This window comes from Chrysochloris asiatica, unplaced genomic scaffold (assembly GCF_000296735.1).
Source record: "Chrysochloris asiatica unplaced genomic scaffold, ChrAsi1.0 scaffold00034, whole genome shotgun sequence".
Taxonomy (NCBI): Eukaryota; Metazoa; Chordata; class Mammalia; order Afrosoricida; family Chrysochloridae; genus Chrysochloris; species Chrysochloris asiatica.
In genome coordinates, this window is record NW_006408552.1 from 2,870,696 (window position 1) to 2,889,057 (window position 18,362).

The window sequence follows — 18,362 nt, forward strand, 5'->3', positions numbered from 1 at the left end:
CCATTCTCATGACTATTATCTGTACATTCTGTGTGGCCATTGCAACAAATGATCAAACTCCAAACAGAAGTACAAGGAAGCTTCAGAAATTTCATGCAAAAATTCCATAATCCTTCAATTTCATTTTTCTACACATTTTTGGAAGCTACCTTGTAGAAAGTGTTGTGGGAGGGATGTTGGCGAGAGGAGGTTATGTCTGATCTCTATTTCGTAGGAATCAGCCTTGGGCTGATGTTCATGGTGATTTTTTCTCCCCTTGTGAAGTTAGAGGAGGCCGTGCTGTTTCTCGGGAGGAAGAGACTACCTGCTAAGGAAAGGTGGTTGGTAGGGACAATGATGTTTGGGTCATCTTGATGGATGGGGAGGATTTGAGTTCTGGGCTAAGGGGATGAGGCTAACAGGGATGGCGTGTGAGCCCAGGGCCACCATCCTGCGGGCACAGAGACCTCAGGGCACACTCTGGGCAGCTCAGACCCTGCCCAGTAAGTAGGGCATCTTGGACCTCTATAACACCAAGTCTCCAACATCCCTGAAAACCCCCCAGGAAGTCCCAGTAACAGCCTGGGGCTCACTAATGGGTCCTGAGAGGCTGTCAACCCTCAGAGCCGGGGTGGGGGTGGGGACATAGAGGGTGGCTGGGACCCCTCTTCCAAGTCATACTGGCCGCATCATTATCTCTGAGGTAGAAATGTTCCCTGGGAGCTTAGTCTAATGGGGTCAGACCTAGAAGCATCCCCCACCCCAGTCAAACTCCCTCAGGAGTTGACTCCTTTGGCTCCTTGGCCTCATAGTCCCTCTCGCCTAATAATACATCGACTTCTAATACCCACCCTCACTCAAGCCGGAGCCTTCAGACCCCTCCATGTGACCCAGGGTTCCCAAGAGAGTCCCAGCTCTCTGGCCAAACAGGGTTGCAAATACCCACTTGTGAGGAGGAAGAAAAGGAACAGTCCACTCAAGTCATCCTGCTGCAGGGTGGGGGACAAGCTGGGTGAGTCAGGACATGGAAACAGTGAGACTGTGGGCATGGTCAGTGGGGAGGGGTTCCAGGGTGGTCTTTCTGTCCCTCTCTGGCACCTGGTCTCTTTCCCCTGACCTCCTTTCTTTCCCCCTTCTCCTTTAAGCTGCATTTTTGCCCCTTTGCCCTCCTGGGCCCATACCTGGAACAAAGGCTGTGCTCTTGTTTTATCTGTTTATTTGAAAACCTTGGTGCCCATTGCGGGGCTTGTTCACACAGCTTCCCCTGAGGAAGCAAAGCGAGTTCCCACAGCTTTTCAAAGTTAAAAATAGAGATAAGAGATGGAGTGAGAAGCAGGCAGAAGGACAAGACAGAGGACAAAGAAATGAAGGACAAACAGAAGTCTTAAGAGACGTACCAGGTCCCTGCCCCCATCCACTTGCTCCTTCCCAGGCTAACCTGGGCTTGTTTTGTGGTGCCGTCTTGTTGTTCACAAGTCTATTTTCCTCGGATTGGTCTCTGGGGAGTTGGAGTGCTGTGTGGGCTGCTTTGACCACACTTTGTGGTCAGTGGGAGCGGCCAGGCACCCTTACCAGGTTCTGTGCCGGCCCTGGGATGACCCTTTATACCCTCTACCTGCTGGCCTCTTGCCCTTCCTTCATGTACCTCTCCATCCCGTGAGGACTCACCTCACACTGAGGAGGGGGCAATCTTTCAGTGTGAGGATTACATCTAGTCTTACTGCCCAGTCTGGTTGGCTCAAGTCAGGGCCTGTCTACTGAGTGAGGGAATGAATGAATCGGGGGGATGAGTGAATAGGGAAGGGACCCAGGGACCCTAGGGTCATGGTTGGACAGGAGTTTCCACTCAGTTCCATAGGCAAATGGACTTTCTCTCCAGCTCAGGCAGAGATTTTTCTAATGGGGACTCAGGTTGGAGGAGTGAGGTAGGCCGAAGAGAGTCCTCTCCTTTCCCCTGAAATTCAGTCTACCCAGAACCTCAGAATGTGACCTTATTTACAGATGTAATTGACTAACGATCTCAAAATGAAGTAATCCTGGGTTTAGGGTGGACCCTAAGTCCAGCAACTGGTGTCATAGTGAGAAGATTCATGAAGAGAAAGTGGTCACAGGCGTGATATAGCCACAAACCAAAGAATCTAGAAGTCACTGGAAGCTGGAAGAGCCTTCGGAGGGGGCATGGCCTTGCCCACACCTTCATTTCAGACTTCCGGCCTCCAGGACTGTGACAGAATAAATTTGATTTGTTTTAAGACTCCCATTTCATGGTTGTGATCATTAAGGCTTTGGGTCAACTTGGCTGGACCAGGATTCTCGGTGGTTTGCGGCCCTATGGTGTGATTTGTTGTGATAAACCAATATGAGGATTAGGACAGAATGGTGGCACAGATCTGAGGAAGGTGGCACATGAAGACGTAGGGCTTGTGTCCCCAGATTCAGCCTGGGTGCTCAAGGCCCAGGGAACCAGGTGGAGAAACAGGGTTGGGGGCAGCTCTAGAATTTTCTGTGGGGGGTCGTATGTTTGGCATGAGGGGCTTCTGGGATGCTTGGTCAGAGACAGCCAGGGGATGAGGACAGCTGAGGGAGTTGTCATTAGTGAACACAGAGCACTGGAGGGGATGAATCTGAGGAGACGAGGGATTGGGTGAGACAGACCACAATGCGGACAATTGCTTGTGGGGAAGAGGCTAGGGGAGTGGCCTTTTATTCCTAATAGGGGCTGAAGATCAAAGAGGACCCTCACGCTCACTGCCTCTCAATCCTGAAACGTGAAGGTAGGTTCTACCAAGAGGGCTTTGGGGAGGAGGTATCCCCAAGGAATAGACAAGAAGGCTATGAGGGTTTATTTGGGTACCCCACCTGCTCTAGCTGGTAAGTTCTGCTATCCTCCAAGGCTCGGGATAGCCCCTCAGGGTCCCTCCAACTAAAGATTTACCCATGTGACCATCTGTCTGCACCTCTCCTCAGTCACAGGTTTGGCTGAAGATGGTCTGGGGCCTCCAAATCCTTTCTAATCCTTTCACTAGCCTGTGCTGAGCCCAGGAGGTAAGCCTCATGACCAGACCTCCCAGACCTCTGCCTTTCTCCCTCAGGCCAGGTTTGGTCATGGAGACACCAGATGGCAAGAGGAGGGAGGCTGGGGCAGGTGTTACCTTATTCCCTTCCTGAAGACCACGGTAGGGCAGTGTCCACAGCACTCTGCCTGTGGCCCTGTTCTTGCTGGGAGGGCCCACACCAGGACTACCGGTCCTGGTTCTGGAAGTAGCACCCCCCTCTCCCCACCCCCTCAGCTCTTCAGTCAAGACAGTTTATGGCTCCTCATGGGGACTGGTCCCTGACTGTGCTCTCTTGTTGATGCTCCTGGATCTGCCCACACCTTTGTAAACTCTCTCAATTGCCCTTCGAGATAGCAGCCATCTGTTTCCTGCCCGCACCCTGACCCACACAGGGTCAAGGTTGCTGGAGGACAAGCTTCGTTGTTTACACCAGGCCCAGAGATGGTATGTATTTATCCAGGGCCATCTGATGCCAGGGTCGGGGCTGGTGGCCCCCCTAAGACTGTGGAGAAGAGACCAAGGCTTGGTGACTCAGTGTACTTCCCTCCCCATCCCCACCCCCCAGCATGGCACCTGGGGCCACATGAGCATTTCCTCAGCAGCAAAGCCGGATGTGTCTGCTCCAGCTAATAAACCATTTAGGGACTCTGGCATCTCCCTCAGGCAGACAGCTGGGAGCCCAGCCAGCACCCCTCTTTCCTGACCCCAGAGGGCAGGGCCCCTCCTGAGCTCTCCATCCTTCCCCTCCCTCCCTCGATTCTAGGGTTGCCTGCCTGCCTGCCAGCCCCCAAATGCTCCTAGGTGTTTGCAGCCTCCTTCTTGGGCCCACCTAGTACCACCTGCTCATCAAGGTAGTCCCATGATTCCACCATCCTTTGCAGTGCCCTTCCTCCCAGTGGTGAGCATCTTGAAGGCAAAACCTGGCTTGGGCCATCCCAGGGGCCCCAGTAAGAGTGTGGGGGGCAGAGGGGAAGCTCAGCTGTGAGGTGCTGTGTGCCCTGAATGATTTGGGGGCTGGAGTCAGCTCTAGGCAAAGTCCAAGCTTTGGAGCTGAATTTCCAACTCTGACAACCTGAGTCTGTGTGGGCCCCCACTCAGGAGTGTGGCAGGTGTGGTGGGTGACATTTAGAAGCTATGTCTCTTTAAATCTCCAGGGGAAATTTTGAGGAAGGGCTGACCCACAGCTCTAAGTTGCTGGGGAGGGCGGGGACAGTCTCAGGGCCTCTTGGCTAAGAGAAGGACTGATTTACAGGACAGGTGGGCACCTCTCATGCATGTTCGGTGCCCACAGTTTATAAGGAATTTCCTTGTTTCAGCTTTACTGGACCCATGGAGTCCCAGGTAACTCAGTGGGGGGCCTTCTTTCACCACCAACACTGCAGAACATTCCCAGAGGAGCTGGGGGGAGGAGGACGTAGGAAATTGTTGCTGTTATTAAGTGCCATAGAAGTCGATTCCAAGTCATAGCAACCCTGTATAGGTTTCCGAGGAGCAAGCAGCTGCTAACTTATCCTACAGTGCCACACCAGGACTGGGAGGCTACCCAGATGTGTACCACCACAGACACTCAGGGAGGTGTTGGGAAATTTATTTCCCACAGGACTGGCTCAGGCATTGGGGCTCATGATGACACCCTCATTGAAAAAGCACCTCTCCCAGTCCTGAGACGTTGCAGGTGTCCCTCACGCCAGGCTCTGCAGCGTGCACTAGGAACAAGGGCTTGTCAGGGTCTCTCGGGGGTTCTCCGAGGCTGAGGGCCGAACGTGTGGTGAGTATTATATCTCCTCATGTACAGTGACTCGTTGGGTCCTGAAATAGTTGTGCCCCTGCAGGTGTTGGAACTTGGAGGTGGGGAAAGAGAGAGAATTGTAAACATGGGACCTGTGGAAGTTCCCAGCCACTGCCTGGAACTGGGACGGATGGCCATTGTATAGGTCGTATAGGTCCGAAACCTATACAGGGTTGCTATGAGATGAAACCGACTTCAATTGCAATTAGCACGTAACTTCACACTGGAGGCACCACTCGTATTGACCCCAGGGACCCAGGCTACCGCTGTCTCTCTGTTGTTGTGACCTGCCATTGAGCTGGACCCTACTCGTGGTGACCCCGTGTACAATGGAACCAAACACTGCCCAGTCCTGTGCCATCCCCAGGCTGAGAAGTGAATGGTTCCTCAGGCTTCAATGGCTGGTTTTTGGAACTAGATTACCAGGCTTTTCTTCCTAGTCTGCAATCACAATGTTCCCTCCCAATGTCTGTCATCGTCCAACCCCTACGCTCCCTCCCTACTGGCCACATACCCAGAGGTCCCAGGCTTGTTTCCCCCTGAGCAAAACCCACCACTGGCTTCCTCTGCCCAGTTCCTCAGCGGGGCCTCAAGGACTCCTGGCCCCACTGCCTGACCTCCTCCAACTCCGCTGTCCCCTTTCCCCCTTCTAAGCTCCACAGACAGCCCTCTGCACCAGGTCCCAGCACCTGAGTTCTCTCTGATGTGTTGAGGAAAACTTAGTTATTGGCCTCCACCTCCAGCCGCCATCAACTGTAATTCCAGCTATTGCCACCAGGGGGCGAGTGGCGCACAATCAGGAAGTGGGGGTGGGGGTGGGGCAGAGATGGATGACAGTGAGGGATTAAGGCACCTGAACCCCCACCGGGTCCTGCAGGTTTCTGGGATTCTGTGGATCGGATCGGCCACTGCACACACTGTTAACCCCTGTGTGATTACAGCAAGGGCGGCAAGAGGGAGCTGACCCCCAGGGGCCTGGGCCAGGAGAGGCCAAGGGTGAATATAAGGGCTCAGAGGTAGTCTCAGCGTGCCCACTCACCAGGTGTAGATGAGCAGGGCCAGGAGCACAGTGAAGAGTATGGCCAGTAGCACCGACAGGAAGGCCACAATGACCACAGTGCTGGCAGTCTGTGGCCCAGGGACAGCGTGGAGGATGTCCGCTGAGGGGGCCAGGTGGAGAGAGGAAGAGATTATATTTGACCTGAGGAGGAGTCGCCGGCACCTGCAGACAGCAGGGTGGTCATGGGCAATCTGATGTGGGCTTGACTTACTCCTCAGCTCGTGCCCAGTCCTGGCGAGCCCCCTAGACCCTGGCCTCCAGCCCCCGGTGTCTGAGCGGCTTTATCAAGCCAGTACCTTGCTGTAGGCAGGTCTCACTAGACCACTCTGTCTCCGCCACAAGCACCCCGTTATCACTCATCACCAGGAACTTCACCCTGAACAGGAGACCCAGCAGTGAGGGTGGGGGACCCACACTCTTGAGTCCTCTTGACTCCCTTGCACCAGGAGGTGGAGCACAGAGAAGGGGTTCAAATCCCAGCTGTATGACCTCGGGTGCACCACTCCCCTTCTGGGTCTCGGTGTCCTCATTTGGGAAGTGTGGATGGGTGCTGGGTTAGACCTCCCAACACCTAACACCAGTGAATCAAGCACATAGGAGTAGTGGAGGGGCTAGGGAGAGCCCAGTCTAGATGGGGAGACACCACTAACATAGTTCAGACCAGTCATGGGGACCAGAGCTCCAGGGAGGGGACTTTCTGTTTAAGAAAGATGGAGACTCCACCAACCTCCTGTGTATAGAGCTCGAGTAGGAAACACAGGGCAGTGTTCCCAGTCACAGCTGGGCAGCATGGGGTGCACCCACACCCCAGCCAGGGACCGGGCAGAGACGCTCACCTGTAGGGGCCTGGGCCTGGTAGGGGGTGGTTGCAGCCCTTTCTGGTTGGGAGGCAACCAGTGTCGTTGCCCACTCGGAGGACTTGGAGCTGGTTGTGGGCCTGGTTACCTGGGTAGAGCACCCGGTTGGCCTTCAGCGTAAGGTAGTAGCCCTTCTGAGGTAGGTCAGCAGGGGCAGGAAAATCCTCCATCCTCTGTGGGGCAGTGAAGTTCTGGGTGGCTGAGGGTGGCACTGCAGGTTAGATGGTGGGTGCAGGACTCCACCCCACCCCACTAAACCTTGACCTTCAACACCCCCACCCTCATGGCTCTCTTTTGGCCCATCTGGCCACATCACAGAGGAAGAATCAAGGCCTTTCCCAGCATACCCACCATTGCTGTGGGCCACCACCAGCCAGATGGCATCAAAGTCAGAGATGTTTGGGAGGTTGAACTGACCCCGAGGCTGCTCCAGGGTGAAGGTGGACTGCGTGAGCCTTCCCGCCAGGTTGGCGTTTGAGAGTCGGGGTACATAGTTGATGTGCTCTGGGGTGGGTGAATTGGAGAGGAAGGGCAAAGAGAAGAGGTGGGACAGGGTAGGTCTATCCTAGCCCAATCTGAGCAGGGAAGCCCTGCCCTGCCCTGGGAGTCAAAGTCTGACCGGGGAGACACGGGTCTGTCTTGGGAGCCCCATTCTGAGGGTGGGGTTGGGGCAAATTCATGCCCCTGCCTTTAGGATTCTCCCAGGGGTGGGCTCTATGGGAGGGCATTCCCTGTTCTTCCCAGGGCCCCTGGTGATGGGCCCAGCAACACTGGGCAGGAGAGGCACAGTTTTCCCGGAGCAGGGGTCTTTGGCCTTTTCTTTGGTCTGAGACTCAGGTTGGGGGTGAACCTGAATCCTCAGGCAGAAAGCTCCTGATGTCCCCATTGGCCTTGAGCTCTGACCCTCTTTGGGCCTCAGTTAACCCATCTCTCAAGTCCTCTCACTGCCACCCATAGGGGTTTACATGGTGAGAGGAACATCTTGGGCAGGAGTGAGGTGTGTGTGTGGTGGTGATGATGGTGTTGGGGTGTAACGTGGGCAGGTCCTCATTGAGACCCCGTATGTGACAGGGATTCTGGGACCAGAGGCTGGCTCCAAGTATGGAACATCATTTCCTTCCCACCCAGTTTTCTGCTGTGTCCCACTCGGGTGCCAAGGCACCCTCCCCTTGAGGACCTGTTCTCTCCTCCTAGCCCCTCCGCAGTGTCAGCTGGGGAAGTATGAGCAGAGGACAGCAGAAAGAGCAGCCTCAGTGCACATGCCAGTTTGGCAAAGTGGCCTAGGTTCACCTTGCTGTTCAGAGAGTTCAAAGCCCCTACCTGTACCCCCCAAAGACAGAAGCAGAGCCACAAAGCCTCTTTTCTCCCCGGCCCCAAATACTAGGGAGGAGCAAAAGATGAGGTGGGCTTTTGTGCAAGTCTCTAGAAGTTTCTCATGCTTTCAATCAGTGTCATTGATTCCCATTTAACCCACCACCACTGAGTTGATCCGGACTCATTAGGACCCGGTAGGGTAGAGTAGAACTGCTCCATAGGTTTCCGGCCTCATCTTTCTCCTGCAGAGCCACTGGTGTGTTCGAACTGCTGACCTTGTGGTTAGCAACTCAACAAGTAACTCGTTCCCATTTAATTCCACCTAATTTAGCTCAATTCTAACCGGGAGTGGGGGGAAGCAGACTTGATTCCTCCTTTCCCAGACTTCTCAGGCACTCAGCATACAGTAGGCACTTCGTGTTTGCTTAATGAAGAGAAAGGAGTAGATGAGAGAGGTAAGGTTGCCTTGGGGTAAGGGGCCTGGTGGGAGGTCTGAGTCCTTTGGGATTTCAAACCCCTGTTCCTTTGTCCTTGTCAGGGGAAGGAGGGGGCACATTTGGTAAGAATTGGAGCGAGGACTCAGGATGCAAGGTGACAAGGAACTCAAAATGAGGGAGGCAGCATTCCTTGCATGAGGGGCTAGGTGTCTGTCTTGTGATCCCCTTTTGACTCCTCCAGTGCCCAGACATCAGCAGAGGTGAGTCTGGCCTCCTCAAGTCAGACCCTGTGTGCCTTCCGCCTAGGCCCCTGCCCTCACTCACCCAGGCATGTCCCGAACCAGAGATCAGGCATCAGCAGTAGCAGCAGTGGTATCAACAGCCGAAATTGTCCCCGAGTGAGCCCCATGGCCAGGCCAAGAGCACCCCCGTTTATCTGTCCAAGGATGTGTCTATGGCGTCCACAGCCCCAGAGGCTCGGCTGTCTGAGCTGGGCAGGGGGAGGTTGCTTCTAGCACCTCTTGCTGTCCCTCCCGGGTGCCCCCTCCTCCCAGACAACTGGTTGAACAGGTTTGGGGGCAGAATCTCAGGCCTTGTGGATTTAGCTTCATCAGGGAGGGGTCTAAAGAGAACAATTGGTTGTAGCGGACAAGACAAGCCTGGACACCTCCACCCCTACTTCAGGAGGGCCTGGCCAGGGAGGGATTGAGGAAGAAGGAGGCAGGGCCCTGGGTCCAGACTGTTACAATGACAGTACTGCCACACCCACCCATGGCATCTTCTCACCCAAACATTCCCCAACCCAGTAACTAGGGACCCTGTCGAGGGAGTTACCTCGTTTTCTAGAAGAGGTGCAGGGCAGGGGGCAGGGAGTGACTGGTCCAAGATTATCTAGCCAATCACAACAGAGACCAGAGTCCACAGGTCACACCCACTGCAAGCTTGGATACACCCCTTGTAGTCCAGTGCCCTGCTCATTGTGGGGACCAACTAGGAACACCACCAGCCTGGACTCCATGTCCAGGTGGCCATCTCGGCCTGTCCCCCTTCCCTCCTCCAACCCCAGTCACTGTTCTCTAGACAGAGGACACATGGACAGAGTATATGCTGAGCCCCTCTCTCTTAAGTTGGAGCAGAACCCCTCATGGGACACCCTGCCTCAATCTCAGCCCCCCTCAGTCCAGCCTCCACACTTGGCCAGAACCATCCTCCTAAAACTTAAATCATGCCAGGTGTCTTCTCTACTGAAAATCCAATAGGATTTCAAAACCTACAGCCTAACTCCTGGGTGAGGAACAGGTTTCCTTGTAGGGACTTGGATGTTTCCCAAACTCACAAAAACCTCCTATTGCACAGTGAGAAGCCCCAAGCACGTTGAGGTGAGAAGTTGAGAAGCACCACCCACTAGGTACCAAAAGTTCAAGGTCCTCTTAACTCACTCTACCCCATCCTTCTTGGAGCATCTCATACCTTTGAACGTTTGCATGTTCTGATCCTTTGCCTGAAAGTTTTGAAGTAGCTGTATGAGAAAACTCATAAGGCTACTTCAAAACTCAGTTCAGATATCACCTCCTGGGTGGAATAATTTGGCAACAGATGGAGGTAATAGTTGTACAACAGGATGAATATAATGAAGTCCACTCAGACAATCTTCCTAACCTGCTCCCCTTCCTCCCTCCCCAAAGACTATGACTCCCTTCTTTCCCAGTTTTCCCATGGTGCTTTGTACCAACCAGTCCACTCTCTTGGGCCCAGTTTGTGCTGCGGCAAGCGAGAGGTTGACTGTCATCAGGAAAGCTGGCTCTGTCACAGGTCCCTGTCCGGTCAAGGTCCTGGGTGAGCTCAGCCGTGTGGCCTTCAGCCCCTGGAGGGTGCTGCTGCTCATTGTCGTGATGAGCCTTGAGCACCACCAGCCTGGTCTCAAGTGTCATCATGAAAGTGTCACGTGGTAAAAGTTCTTCTCCACTGAGTCCGTCCTCTCTGGTGTCACTGGCATTCCTAACATGACAACTGCACCCATGATAAGCAGTAGGGCATGACCTGGAAGGAAAAGAGACGCCATCTTTCTATCTGATTTAATTTTGGAGAGTCTTCTCAGTCAAGGGACCTGGGACAGTTGTCTACACACTTCCTTGCCACCAACCAAAGTATGGTTTTCGATCTCAACTCTCTCGGCAATGGCTCTCAATGGGGTTGCCAATGACCAGTGGGGTTATAGTGAAGCTCAGCAGTCTTGCAGCATCCTCTGGGTGTTACCCCCCACTTCCCCCCCCCCACACACACACCTTTGCACTCCAGCACGCTAGTCTCTCTTCTCACCTCTCTGCCTGCTCCCATACACTCCTTAAAGGACTTCTTTCCCTGAACCTGAAACGGAAGATCTTCTCTGCCCTTGGTCCTCTGTTTCTCATCACCTTGACTCTCTGCCTTTGTGATCTCAGCCACTTTCATAACTTTATTCCGGCCTTTGTGTGACTGTGTCCCAGATCTGTGTTTTTCAACCCAGCCCTCTCTACATGTCCCCACCTGCTAAATGGATGTCTCCACCTGGCAATCATGGAATCTCCTTCTCAGCAGGACCAAAAGAGAACTCTTCAGCCCCCACAGTCCCCCACAGGGTGATCCGTTATCTGAAATCCGAGACATAGTTGTTGCCACGCTTGAGCCCATTGATGCTGCCACTTTGCCAATCCATCTCTCTGGGGGTCTTCCCCACTATTTATTATGTTGTTGTTGTTAGGGGCCATCGAGTTGGTACCGACCCATAGAGACCTTATGCACAGCAGAACGAAACACTGCCCAATCCTGGGCCAACCTCACTACTGTTGCCACGCTTGAGTCCATCAATGCTGCCACTTGGCAAATCCATCTCGTTGGGGGTCTTTCTCTTTTTCTCTGACCCTCCACCTTACCAAACATGATATCCTTCTGCAGTGACTGGTCCCTCCTGACAATATGTCTGAAGTATGAGAGATGAAGTTTGGCCATCTTGGCCTCCAAGGAATACTCCAGTTGTACTTCCTCCAAAACGGATCTATTGGTTCTTTTGGCAGCCCATGGCACTTTCAATATCTTCTCCAACACCATAACTCAAAAGCATCAATTCTTTTGCGGTCTTCCTTATTCACTGTCCAGCTTTCACATGCATATGAGGTTATTGAAAATACCATGGCTTGGGTCAAGCACATTTTAGTCCTCAAGCTGACATCTTTGCTCTTCAACACTTTAAAAAGGTCTTGTGTAGCAGATTTGCCCAATGCAATACGTCGTTTGATTTCTTGACTGCTGCTTCCGTGAGTGTTGATAGTTGATCCAAGAAGAATGAAGTCCTTGACAACTTCAAACTATTTATTTAGTCTTCAAATACTAAACAATTCCTATCAACATTACATGAATTCTTGGTGTGGCACTGTAGGATAAGCACTTGACTGCTAACTGCAAAGCAGACAGTTCAAACCCACCAGTCGTTCCTTGGAAACCCTATACAGGGTCGTTATGAGTCAGTAGTGACTCGATGGTACTTAACGACAGCAACAAATCAACACTACATAATTACTTAGTAGGTTTTTTGTGATCTACTGTTTATGAGGCAGGTGAACAGACAATATTAGACATTTTATATTTAAAAATCATTATAAGAATGATGCTGAGTGGAATAAGTCAGTCACAACAGAACAAATATTGTATGATCTCATTTATATGAAACAGGCAGAAATTTATTAGCAGTTAGCAGGGACAGCAGGAGGGGGATGGGAGAGCCATTGGTGAGCATTGGCTTCTGTTAATGGTGGTGGGGTAATCTGGGAACAGATAGCGGTAACAGTTGGACAACAGGATGAACGTAGTCAGTGTTACTGAAATGTAAAAATGGTTGAATTGGCAAATGCTTTGTTACCTATTTTTCACCTCAATTTTTTAAAAAAAAGTATGCCAGCTGTGACTGAGGACTAAGACTCGGGGCCAAGCATCAGAGTAAAGACTCAAGGAAAGACAGATACAGTTTAGGCAGGAGCCAAAGGGAAGCTGCACTGGGCAGGTGAGTCCACATGGACATGAAATGAGCTACAGCAGCCCTCTAAGGTACTGCTACTGCTATCTCCGTGTCTGGATAAAGAAGAGTGAAGGAAATGAAAGACGCATGGATTTATGACCCGATGAACCTCAGACTCCATGACTCTGGGACCCGGCTACCACTCCCAACTGCTCTGAAAGAATCACATTAGAAGGTTCTGGATAGCGTAGGAGAAAATGTGGAACAAAACTCAACACCATAAAAAAGACCAGTGGCCAGATAGAGCCTGGAGGACCCGAGACCCTGGCCTTCACTCACCCGTCACCCCCTAGGCTCAAGTTTCAGCCAAACAACAGAGAGGTCTATTTGCTGTTGTTGCGGTTAGGTGCCATGGAGTCGGTACTGACAGAACAAAACACTGCCTGGGTCTGTACCAACCTCACAATCGTTGCTACATTTGAGCCCATCACTGCTGCCACTGTGCCAATTCATCTCGTTAGGGGTCTTCCTCTTTTTCTCTGACCCTCCATTTTACCCAGTGTGATATCCCTCTCCAAGGACTGATCCTTCCTGGCAACATGTCCAAAGTATGAGAGACAAGTGTGGCCGCCCTGACTTCCAAGGAGCACTCTGGCTGTACTTCACCCAACACAGATCTGTTGTTTTTTTGGCAGCCCATGGCACTTTCAATATTCTCCTCCAGCACCAAAACTCAAAAGCATCAATTCTTCTAAGGTCTTCCTTATTCACTGGCCAGCTTTCACATACATATGAAGTTATACCCTGGCTTGGGTCAGGTGCACCTTAGTCCTCAAACTGACATCTTTGCTCTTGAACACTTTAAAGAGGTCTTGTGCAGCAGATATTCCAAATACAGTAGGTCATTTGATTTCTTTTTTAAGTTTTTATTGTGATTTGAGTGAAAGTTTACAGGGCAGATCATCAGTTTTACATTCAACAAATCACATACAATGATTGTAATCCTCTCCATGTACCATCAGTTAATTGGATTTCTCTCTATTCATTTTATCTCTTTATTTATTTATTTTAAACACTCAGGCATATTTAATAAATTAAACCATCAAAGGACACATTCTGCAAGCCTGTCTCCTGACCGCCAGCTCTCAGTCCCTCTCTTTCCCTGAGAAAGAGTCTCTCTTTCCTCAGCTGCTCCCTCTCTGCCTCCATCTCAGGTGTTGCTGCTTCTCCAGATAGTGTCCTGCATTCCACTTGTATTCTTCTCCCTTGATGGTCCTAGGGTCCTCTGGTCATTTGATTTCTTGACATCTGTTTCTATGAGTGTGGATAGGTCTGTAAGGTGAACAATAAATAACACTAGGGAGGTAGGCAAACCTTAGAACAACAACAACAACATATTGAGATCAAAAGGGCAACATTTACCCAAGAACAAAGTTCAGAAGTCAGGAAAGAAGGCCAGGGAATGGGAACTGGGGGGTAGAAGTGGGAGGATTACAATCAATGACATGAAACAAAATATGACTAAATTGTTGAATGGAAAACTGATTTCCTCTGTAAATCTTCATCCAATTCACAATCAAAAGTTTATTTTTAATTAAATAAAAGGAGTCTTGGTGTGGCTCTGTAGGATAAGCCCTGGACGCAAGGTCAGTTTGAACCACAAGGTCAGTGGTTCAAATGCACCAGCTGGTCCTCTGAAACCCTATACCGGGTTGATTCAACAGCACTTAGCCAAAACAAATAAAAATTTAAACTAATTTATGAGACATCCTCCTATAGACTCATGTGGCAGCACACCTCTGTGCCTTTGCTTAGGCCCATCTGTCTCCCGGGCGTTCCTCGCTACCTTTCAGTCCCAGGTAAGGGTCTCCTTAGTCCTACGGTCACAGCACCAATGAAGCATCCTGGCCAGGTCCCAATATCCCACTGAAGAGTAGATAGGACACGTAGGTACAATACGCGCACGAAAGGAGCCAGAGAGACAGAGGTTTAAGCAAGTAAAGAGACGTGTTAAAGCATAGATGTTCTCGAAGTGAGGAGAACAGACTTCCACCTCACAAGTAAGGGGAGCGTTGAGTGAGTTCGTGCTTTTGCTTTTTAATGTTGCTTTTCTCCAGGGTGGGCTCCAGGTCTCCTGATAGTTGTCTACTGACCCCTATGTCTTCCTATCATAATTGAAGCCCCATAGTTTGTCATTTTTTCCTGGGTTTGATATATTTCTTTGCCATTATATCAGCTCAGACTTAGTCTTTTCTCCACATGCCTGATTTGGGGGATAGTCCCCTTTTCTATCTTTCCTTTTACTGGACTCTCCTGACAGACTAGCTCGTTTCCTGCATTCGTTGTGAGTGGTCTGTGGTTAGTCTCTCTTCCCTGTTCCAACTGCCCACCACTACCCCAGGCTCTGCACTACGGGATCACATGTCCTGGTTGAACTGGGTGCCCTCAAGGGCTTCTCTTGGCCCAGCATGAGCTTCTATCTATTAATCATTGGATATAATGTATTGTTATTTCCACACTTGTCCCCTCTTCTGTGGGAAGTCCCTTTAAAGACAGAAACTGACCTTTCTTGTTCAGGGCCCCCAGTATCTCCCACAGAAACCTCACACAAAGTAGAGAAACCAGCACCTGGGTGGAGATAGCGATGGATTTCAAATACAGGAGGCATGGCAATTGCATTGAGTCATAGGATACAGAAGTCATTCATGCAGAACCTTAAGCAAATATGTGGGCCCAGAGAAAGTGTGATCTAGGCTATTCAATCCAGACCCAGGCACCACGCAGGACCAGACATGAGGGCACCAGTGAACTCAACTGCAGTCCAAGTCAGACAGAGCGAGGCTTTCTGGGTCCCCCAGCGTTTTAGTATAGAAATGTTCATAAGGAGCCCTGGTTGCAGAATGAATACAATGCTTGGCTGCTAACCATAAGGTTGTGTTTCAAATCCTGCATCTGCTCCTCCAAAGAAAGCTGCAGCAGTCTGCTTCTGTAAAGATTACAGTCTTGGGAACCCTGGGGGCAGTCCTACCCTGTCTTAGAGGGTTGTTATGCACCAGAATCAACTAGAAGGTAATGGGTTTGGGGTTTGATTCATACCTATAGGGATGATGAACATCCTTATATTGCTGTTAGGTGTCCTGAGTCAGTTCCAACTCATAGCTACCCTGTGTACAATAGAACAAAATGCTGCCTGTCTGCACCATTGTCACCTTGGTTATTATATTGCTGCTGCCACTGTGCCAATCCACTTCAGTGGGCGTTTCCTCATTTTTGACGACCCTTCACTTTACCAAACATAATGTCCTTTACGGACTGGTTCTACCTGATAATATGTCTAAAGTATGAGAGACAAAGTCTTGCCATCCTGGCTTCGAAGGAACATTCTGGCTGTACTTCTTCCAACACAGATTTTAGTATTTTTGGAGGACAACTATCTGGCCAATTGATTGGAAGAGATCCATATTTGTGCCTGTTCCTATGAGAGGTGACCGAACAGAATGCAGAAATCATTGAATAACATCATTAATAATATCATATGTATGTAAAATTTTGCTGAAGATAATCTAAAAATGGTTGCAAATGTACATTAACAAAGAATTGCCAGAAATGCAAGTCAGATTCAGAAGAGGACGTGGATTTAAGGAAATCATTGCTGACATTATATGGATCTTGGCTGAAAGTAGATACTATCAGAAAGATGTTTACTTGTACCATATTGATAATGCAAAGGTTTCCAATTGTGGGGACCATGGCAAGCTATGAATAACATTGTGAAGAATGTTTTCTAGAATTCTTCATTGTGTTCATGAGGGATCTCTATATAGAACAAGAGTCAGTCATTCTAACAGAACTAGGGGATACTGAACGGTTTAAAATCCGGAAAGGTGTGTGCCACGGTGGTATCCTTCTACCATACTGTTTCCGTCTGTATGCTGAACAAATAATCTGAGAAGCTGGGTTCTATGAAGAAAAACGTGGCATCAGGATTGGAGGAAGACTCATTAACAACCTGCAATATGCAGATGATACAAGCTTGCCTGCTGAAATTGAAGAGGACTTAAAACATTTACTGATGAAGATCAAAGACCACAACCTTCAGTATGGATTGCATCTCAATGTAAAAAAAACCAAAATCCTCACCACCGGACCAATAAACAATATTCTTATCAATGTAGAAAGATGGAAGTTGTCAAGAACTTCACTCTTCTTGGATCAAGTATTAACACTCATGGAAGCAGCAGTCAAGAAATCAAACGTTGTATTGCATTAGGCAAATCTGCTGCACAAGATCTTTTTAAAGTGTTGAAGAGCAAAGATGTCAGCTTGAAGACTAAGATGCGCCTGACCCAAGCCATGGTATTTTCAATAACCTCAGATGCATGCAAAAGCTGGACAGTGAATAAGGAAAACTGTAGAAGAATTGATGCTTTTGAGTTATGGTGTTGCAGGAGAATAAAACAGATCTGTGTTGGAAGAAGTGCAGTCAGAGTGCTTTCTGGAGGCCAGGATGACCAAACTTCATCTCTCATACTTTGGACATGTTGTCAGGAGGGACCAGTTTCTAGAAAAGGATATCATGTTTGGTAAGGTGGAGGGTCAGAGAAAAAGAGGAAGAGCCCCAGCGAGATGGATTGGCAAAGTGGCAGCATCAATGGGCTCAAACGTGACAATTTTGAATTTGGCCCAGGACTGGGCAGTGTTTCGTTTTGTTGTGCATAGGGTCACTATGAGTCGGTACTGACTCAATGGCACCTGATAACAACAACAACATATGCGTGTGAAAGTTGGACAATGAATAAGAAAGACTGTAGAAGAATTGATGCATTTGAATTATGATGTGGGAGAAGAATATTGAAAGTACCATGGACTACCAGAAGAACAAGCAAATTTGTGTTGGAAGAAGTACATCCAGATTGCTCCTTAAAAGCCAGGATGGATTGGAATCCCTAATATGGGGCTACAACTTGCCCAGTGAAGGAGACTTCCTGCGGAGACTTTGCATTGCATAAGACCATAGGTGGAATCCTGAACCGCATCCAGAATCTTCTGAGGTGGGAAACCTCCACTTGAAGGGACAAGCAGACCAGTCTGGAGTGGCTAGAAGAACAGAAGATACTTCTTGAAAGAAAGACCAACAGGAAAAATAAAAAAAATGGCAGTCCGACTGACTACTACAAGAACAAGCAAGTTGCTCACCCAGGAGACATCAAGGCAAGTGGTTGGGTCCCCTCAGGGCAAACCCCCATCCAAGACTAAGACTCAAGGGGAATACACAAGTAGGCCCGCAGTCTGACTGGTGACCATGTTGGTCACCGATAAGGGGAAGTGAGGGAAAAACAGCAATGAAGCTGTGAGCTAAGCCCTACAATGTTCAATAGACTCTTGTGAACTTGGGTAGAGACTTGGTTGGTCAGCAGTGTGGCAAGACCTGGGGACTCCTGGGCCCAGAGCCAGTGAGTGACATAGCCACAGAGGACTAGAGTGGAGAGTGAAGTGTCCAGCTGATAAGAAGAGAGGGGATATACACAAGAACACCCACACTTGCAGATAATACCCACTTGACCTGGCTTCAATGGCTGGATGATCAGAACTCAACTAGAAGAAGAAAGAAGAGGAGAAAAAGAGAGTAATCTGATACAATTTGATGAACTTGACCTACACCTATGGATGCAGTAGCTCAAAAGAGGGAACAAATCTTTACAGCAAGGATCATTCCCACCCCCTCCATACACAGAGTAGACAGAGATGGGCAAATTGGACATTGGCTACCCAGAATGAGGGGGGCGAGCGACAAAGGCAAGAAATGACTGGCTTACAAGCTTTCAAGAGGGAGCCTAGATCCAGAGGGCATAGAGGACGGTAGAATCTCAACTGAGTAG

At 49.9% G+C, this 18,362-nt stretch overlaps 1 protein-coding gene across 1 annotated transcript; it reads right to left on the reverse strand.

The window, feature by feature from the left end:
* Positions 1–4,758: 4,758 nt before the first annotated feature.
* LOC102811203 (uroplakin-3b-like protein-like) lies at positions 4,759–8,907 on the reverse strand. Its single transcript, XM_006859829.1, has 6 exons — positions 8,817–8,907; positions 7,093–7,245; positions 6,721–6,940; positions 6,181–6,260; positions 5,864–5,984; positions 4,759–4,876 (listed from the first exon to the last, which is right to left on the reverse strand). Exons 1-6 carry the CDS (start codon positions 8,899–8,901, stop codon positions 4,759–4,761), a joined length of 777 nt encoding a protein of 258 aa, XP_006859891.1. The 5' UTR covers positions 8,902–8,907.
* Between the last annotated feature and the right edge of the window lie 9,455 nt (positions 8,908–18,362).

What these genes read in the sequence shown, in the direction of transcription:
- LOC102811203 (XM_006859829.1), bottom strand. Translation starts at nt 8,901, where the DNA reads ATGGGGCTCACTCGGGGACAATTTCGGCTGTTGATACCACTGCTGCTA. An exon ending in CTGGTTCGGGACATGCCTGG is followed by an intron (nt 7,246 to 8,816) that starts GTGAGTGAGGGC and finishes CACCCACCCCAG; the next exon opens with AGCACATCAACTATGTACCC. An exon ending in TGAGACCTGCCTACAGCAAG is followed by an intron (nt 5,985 to 6,180) that starts GTACTGGCTTGA and finishes TGGCCCCCTCAG; the next exon opens with CGGACATCCTCCACGCTGTC.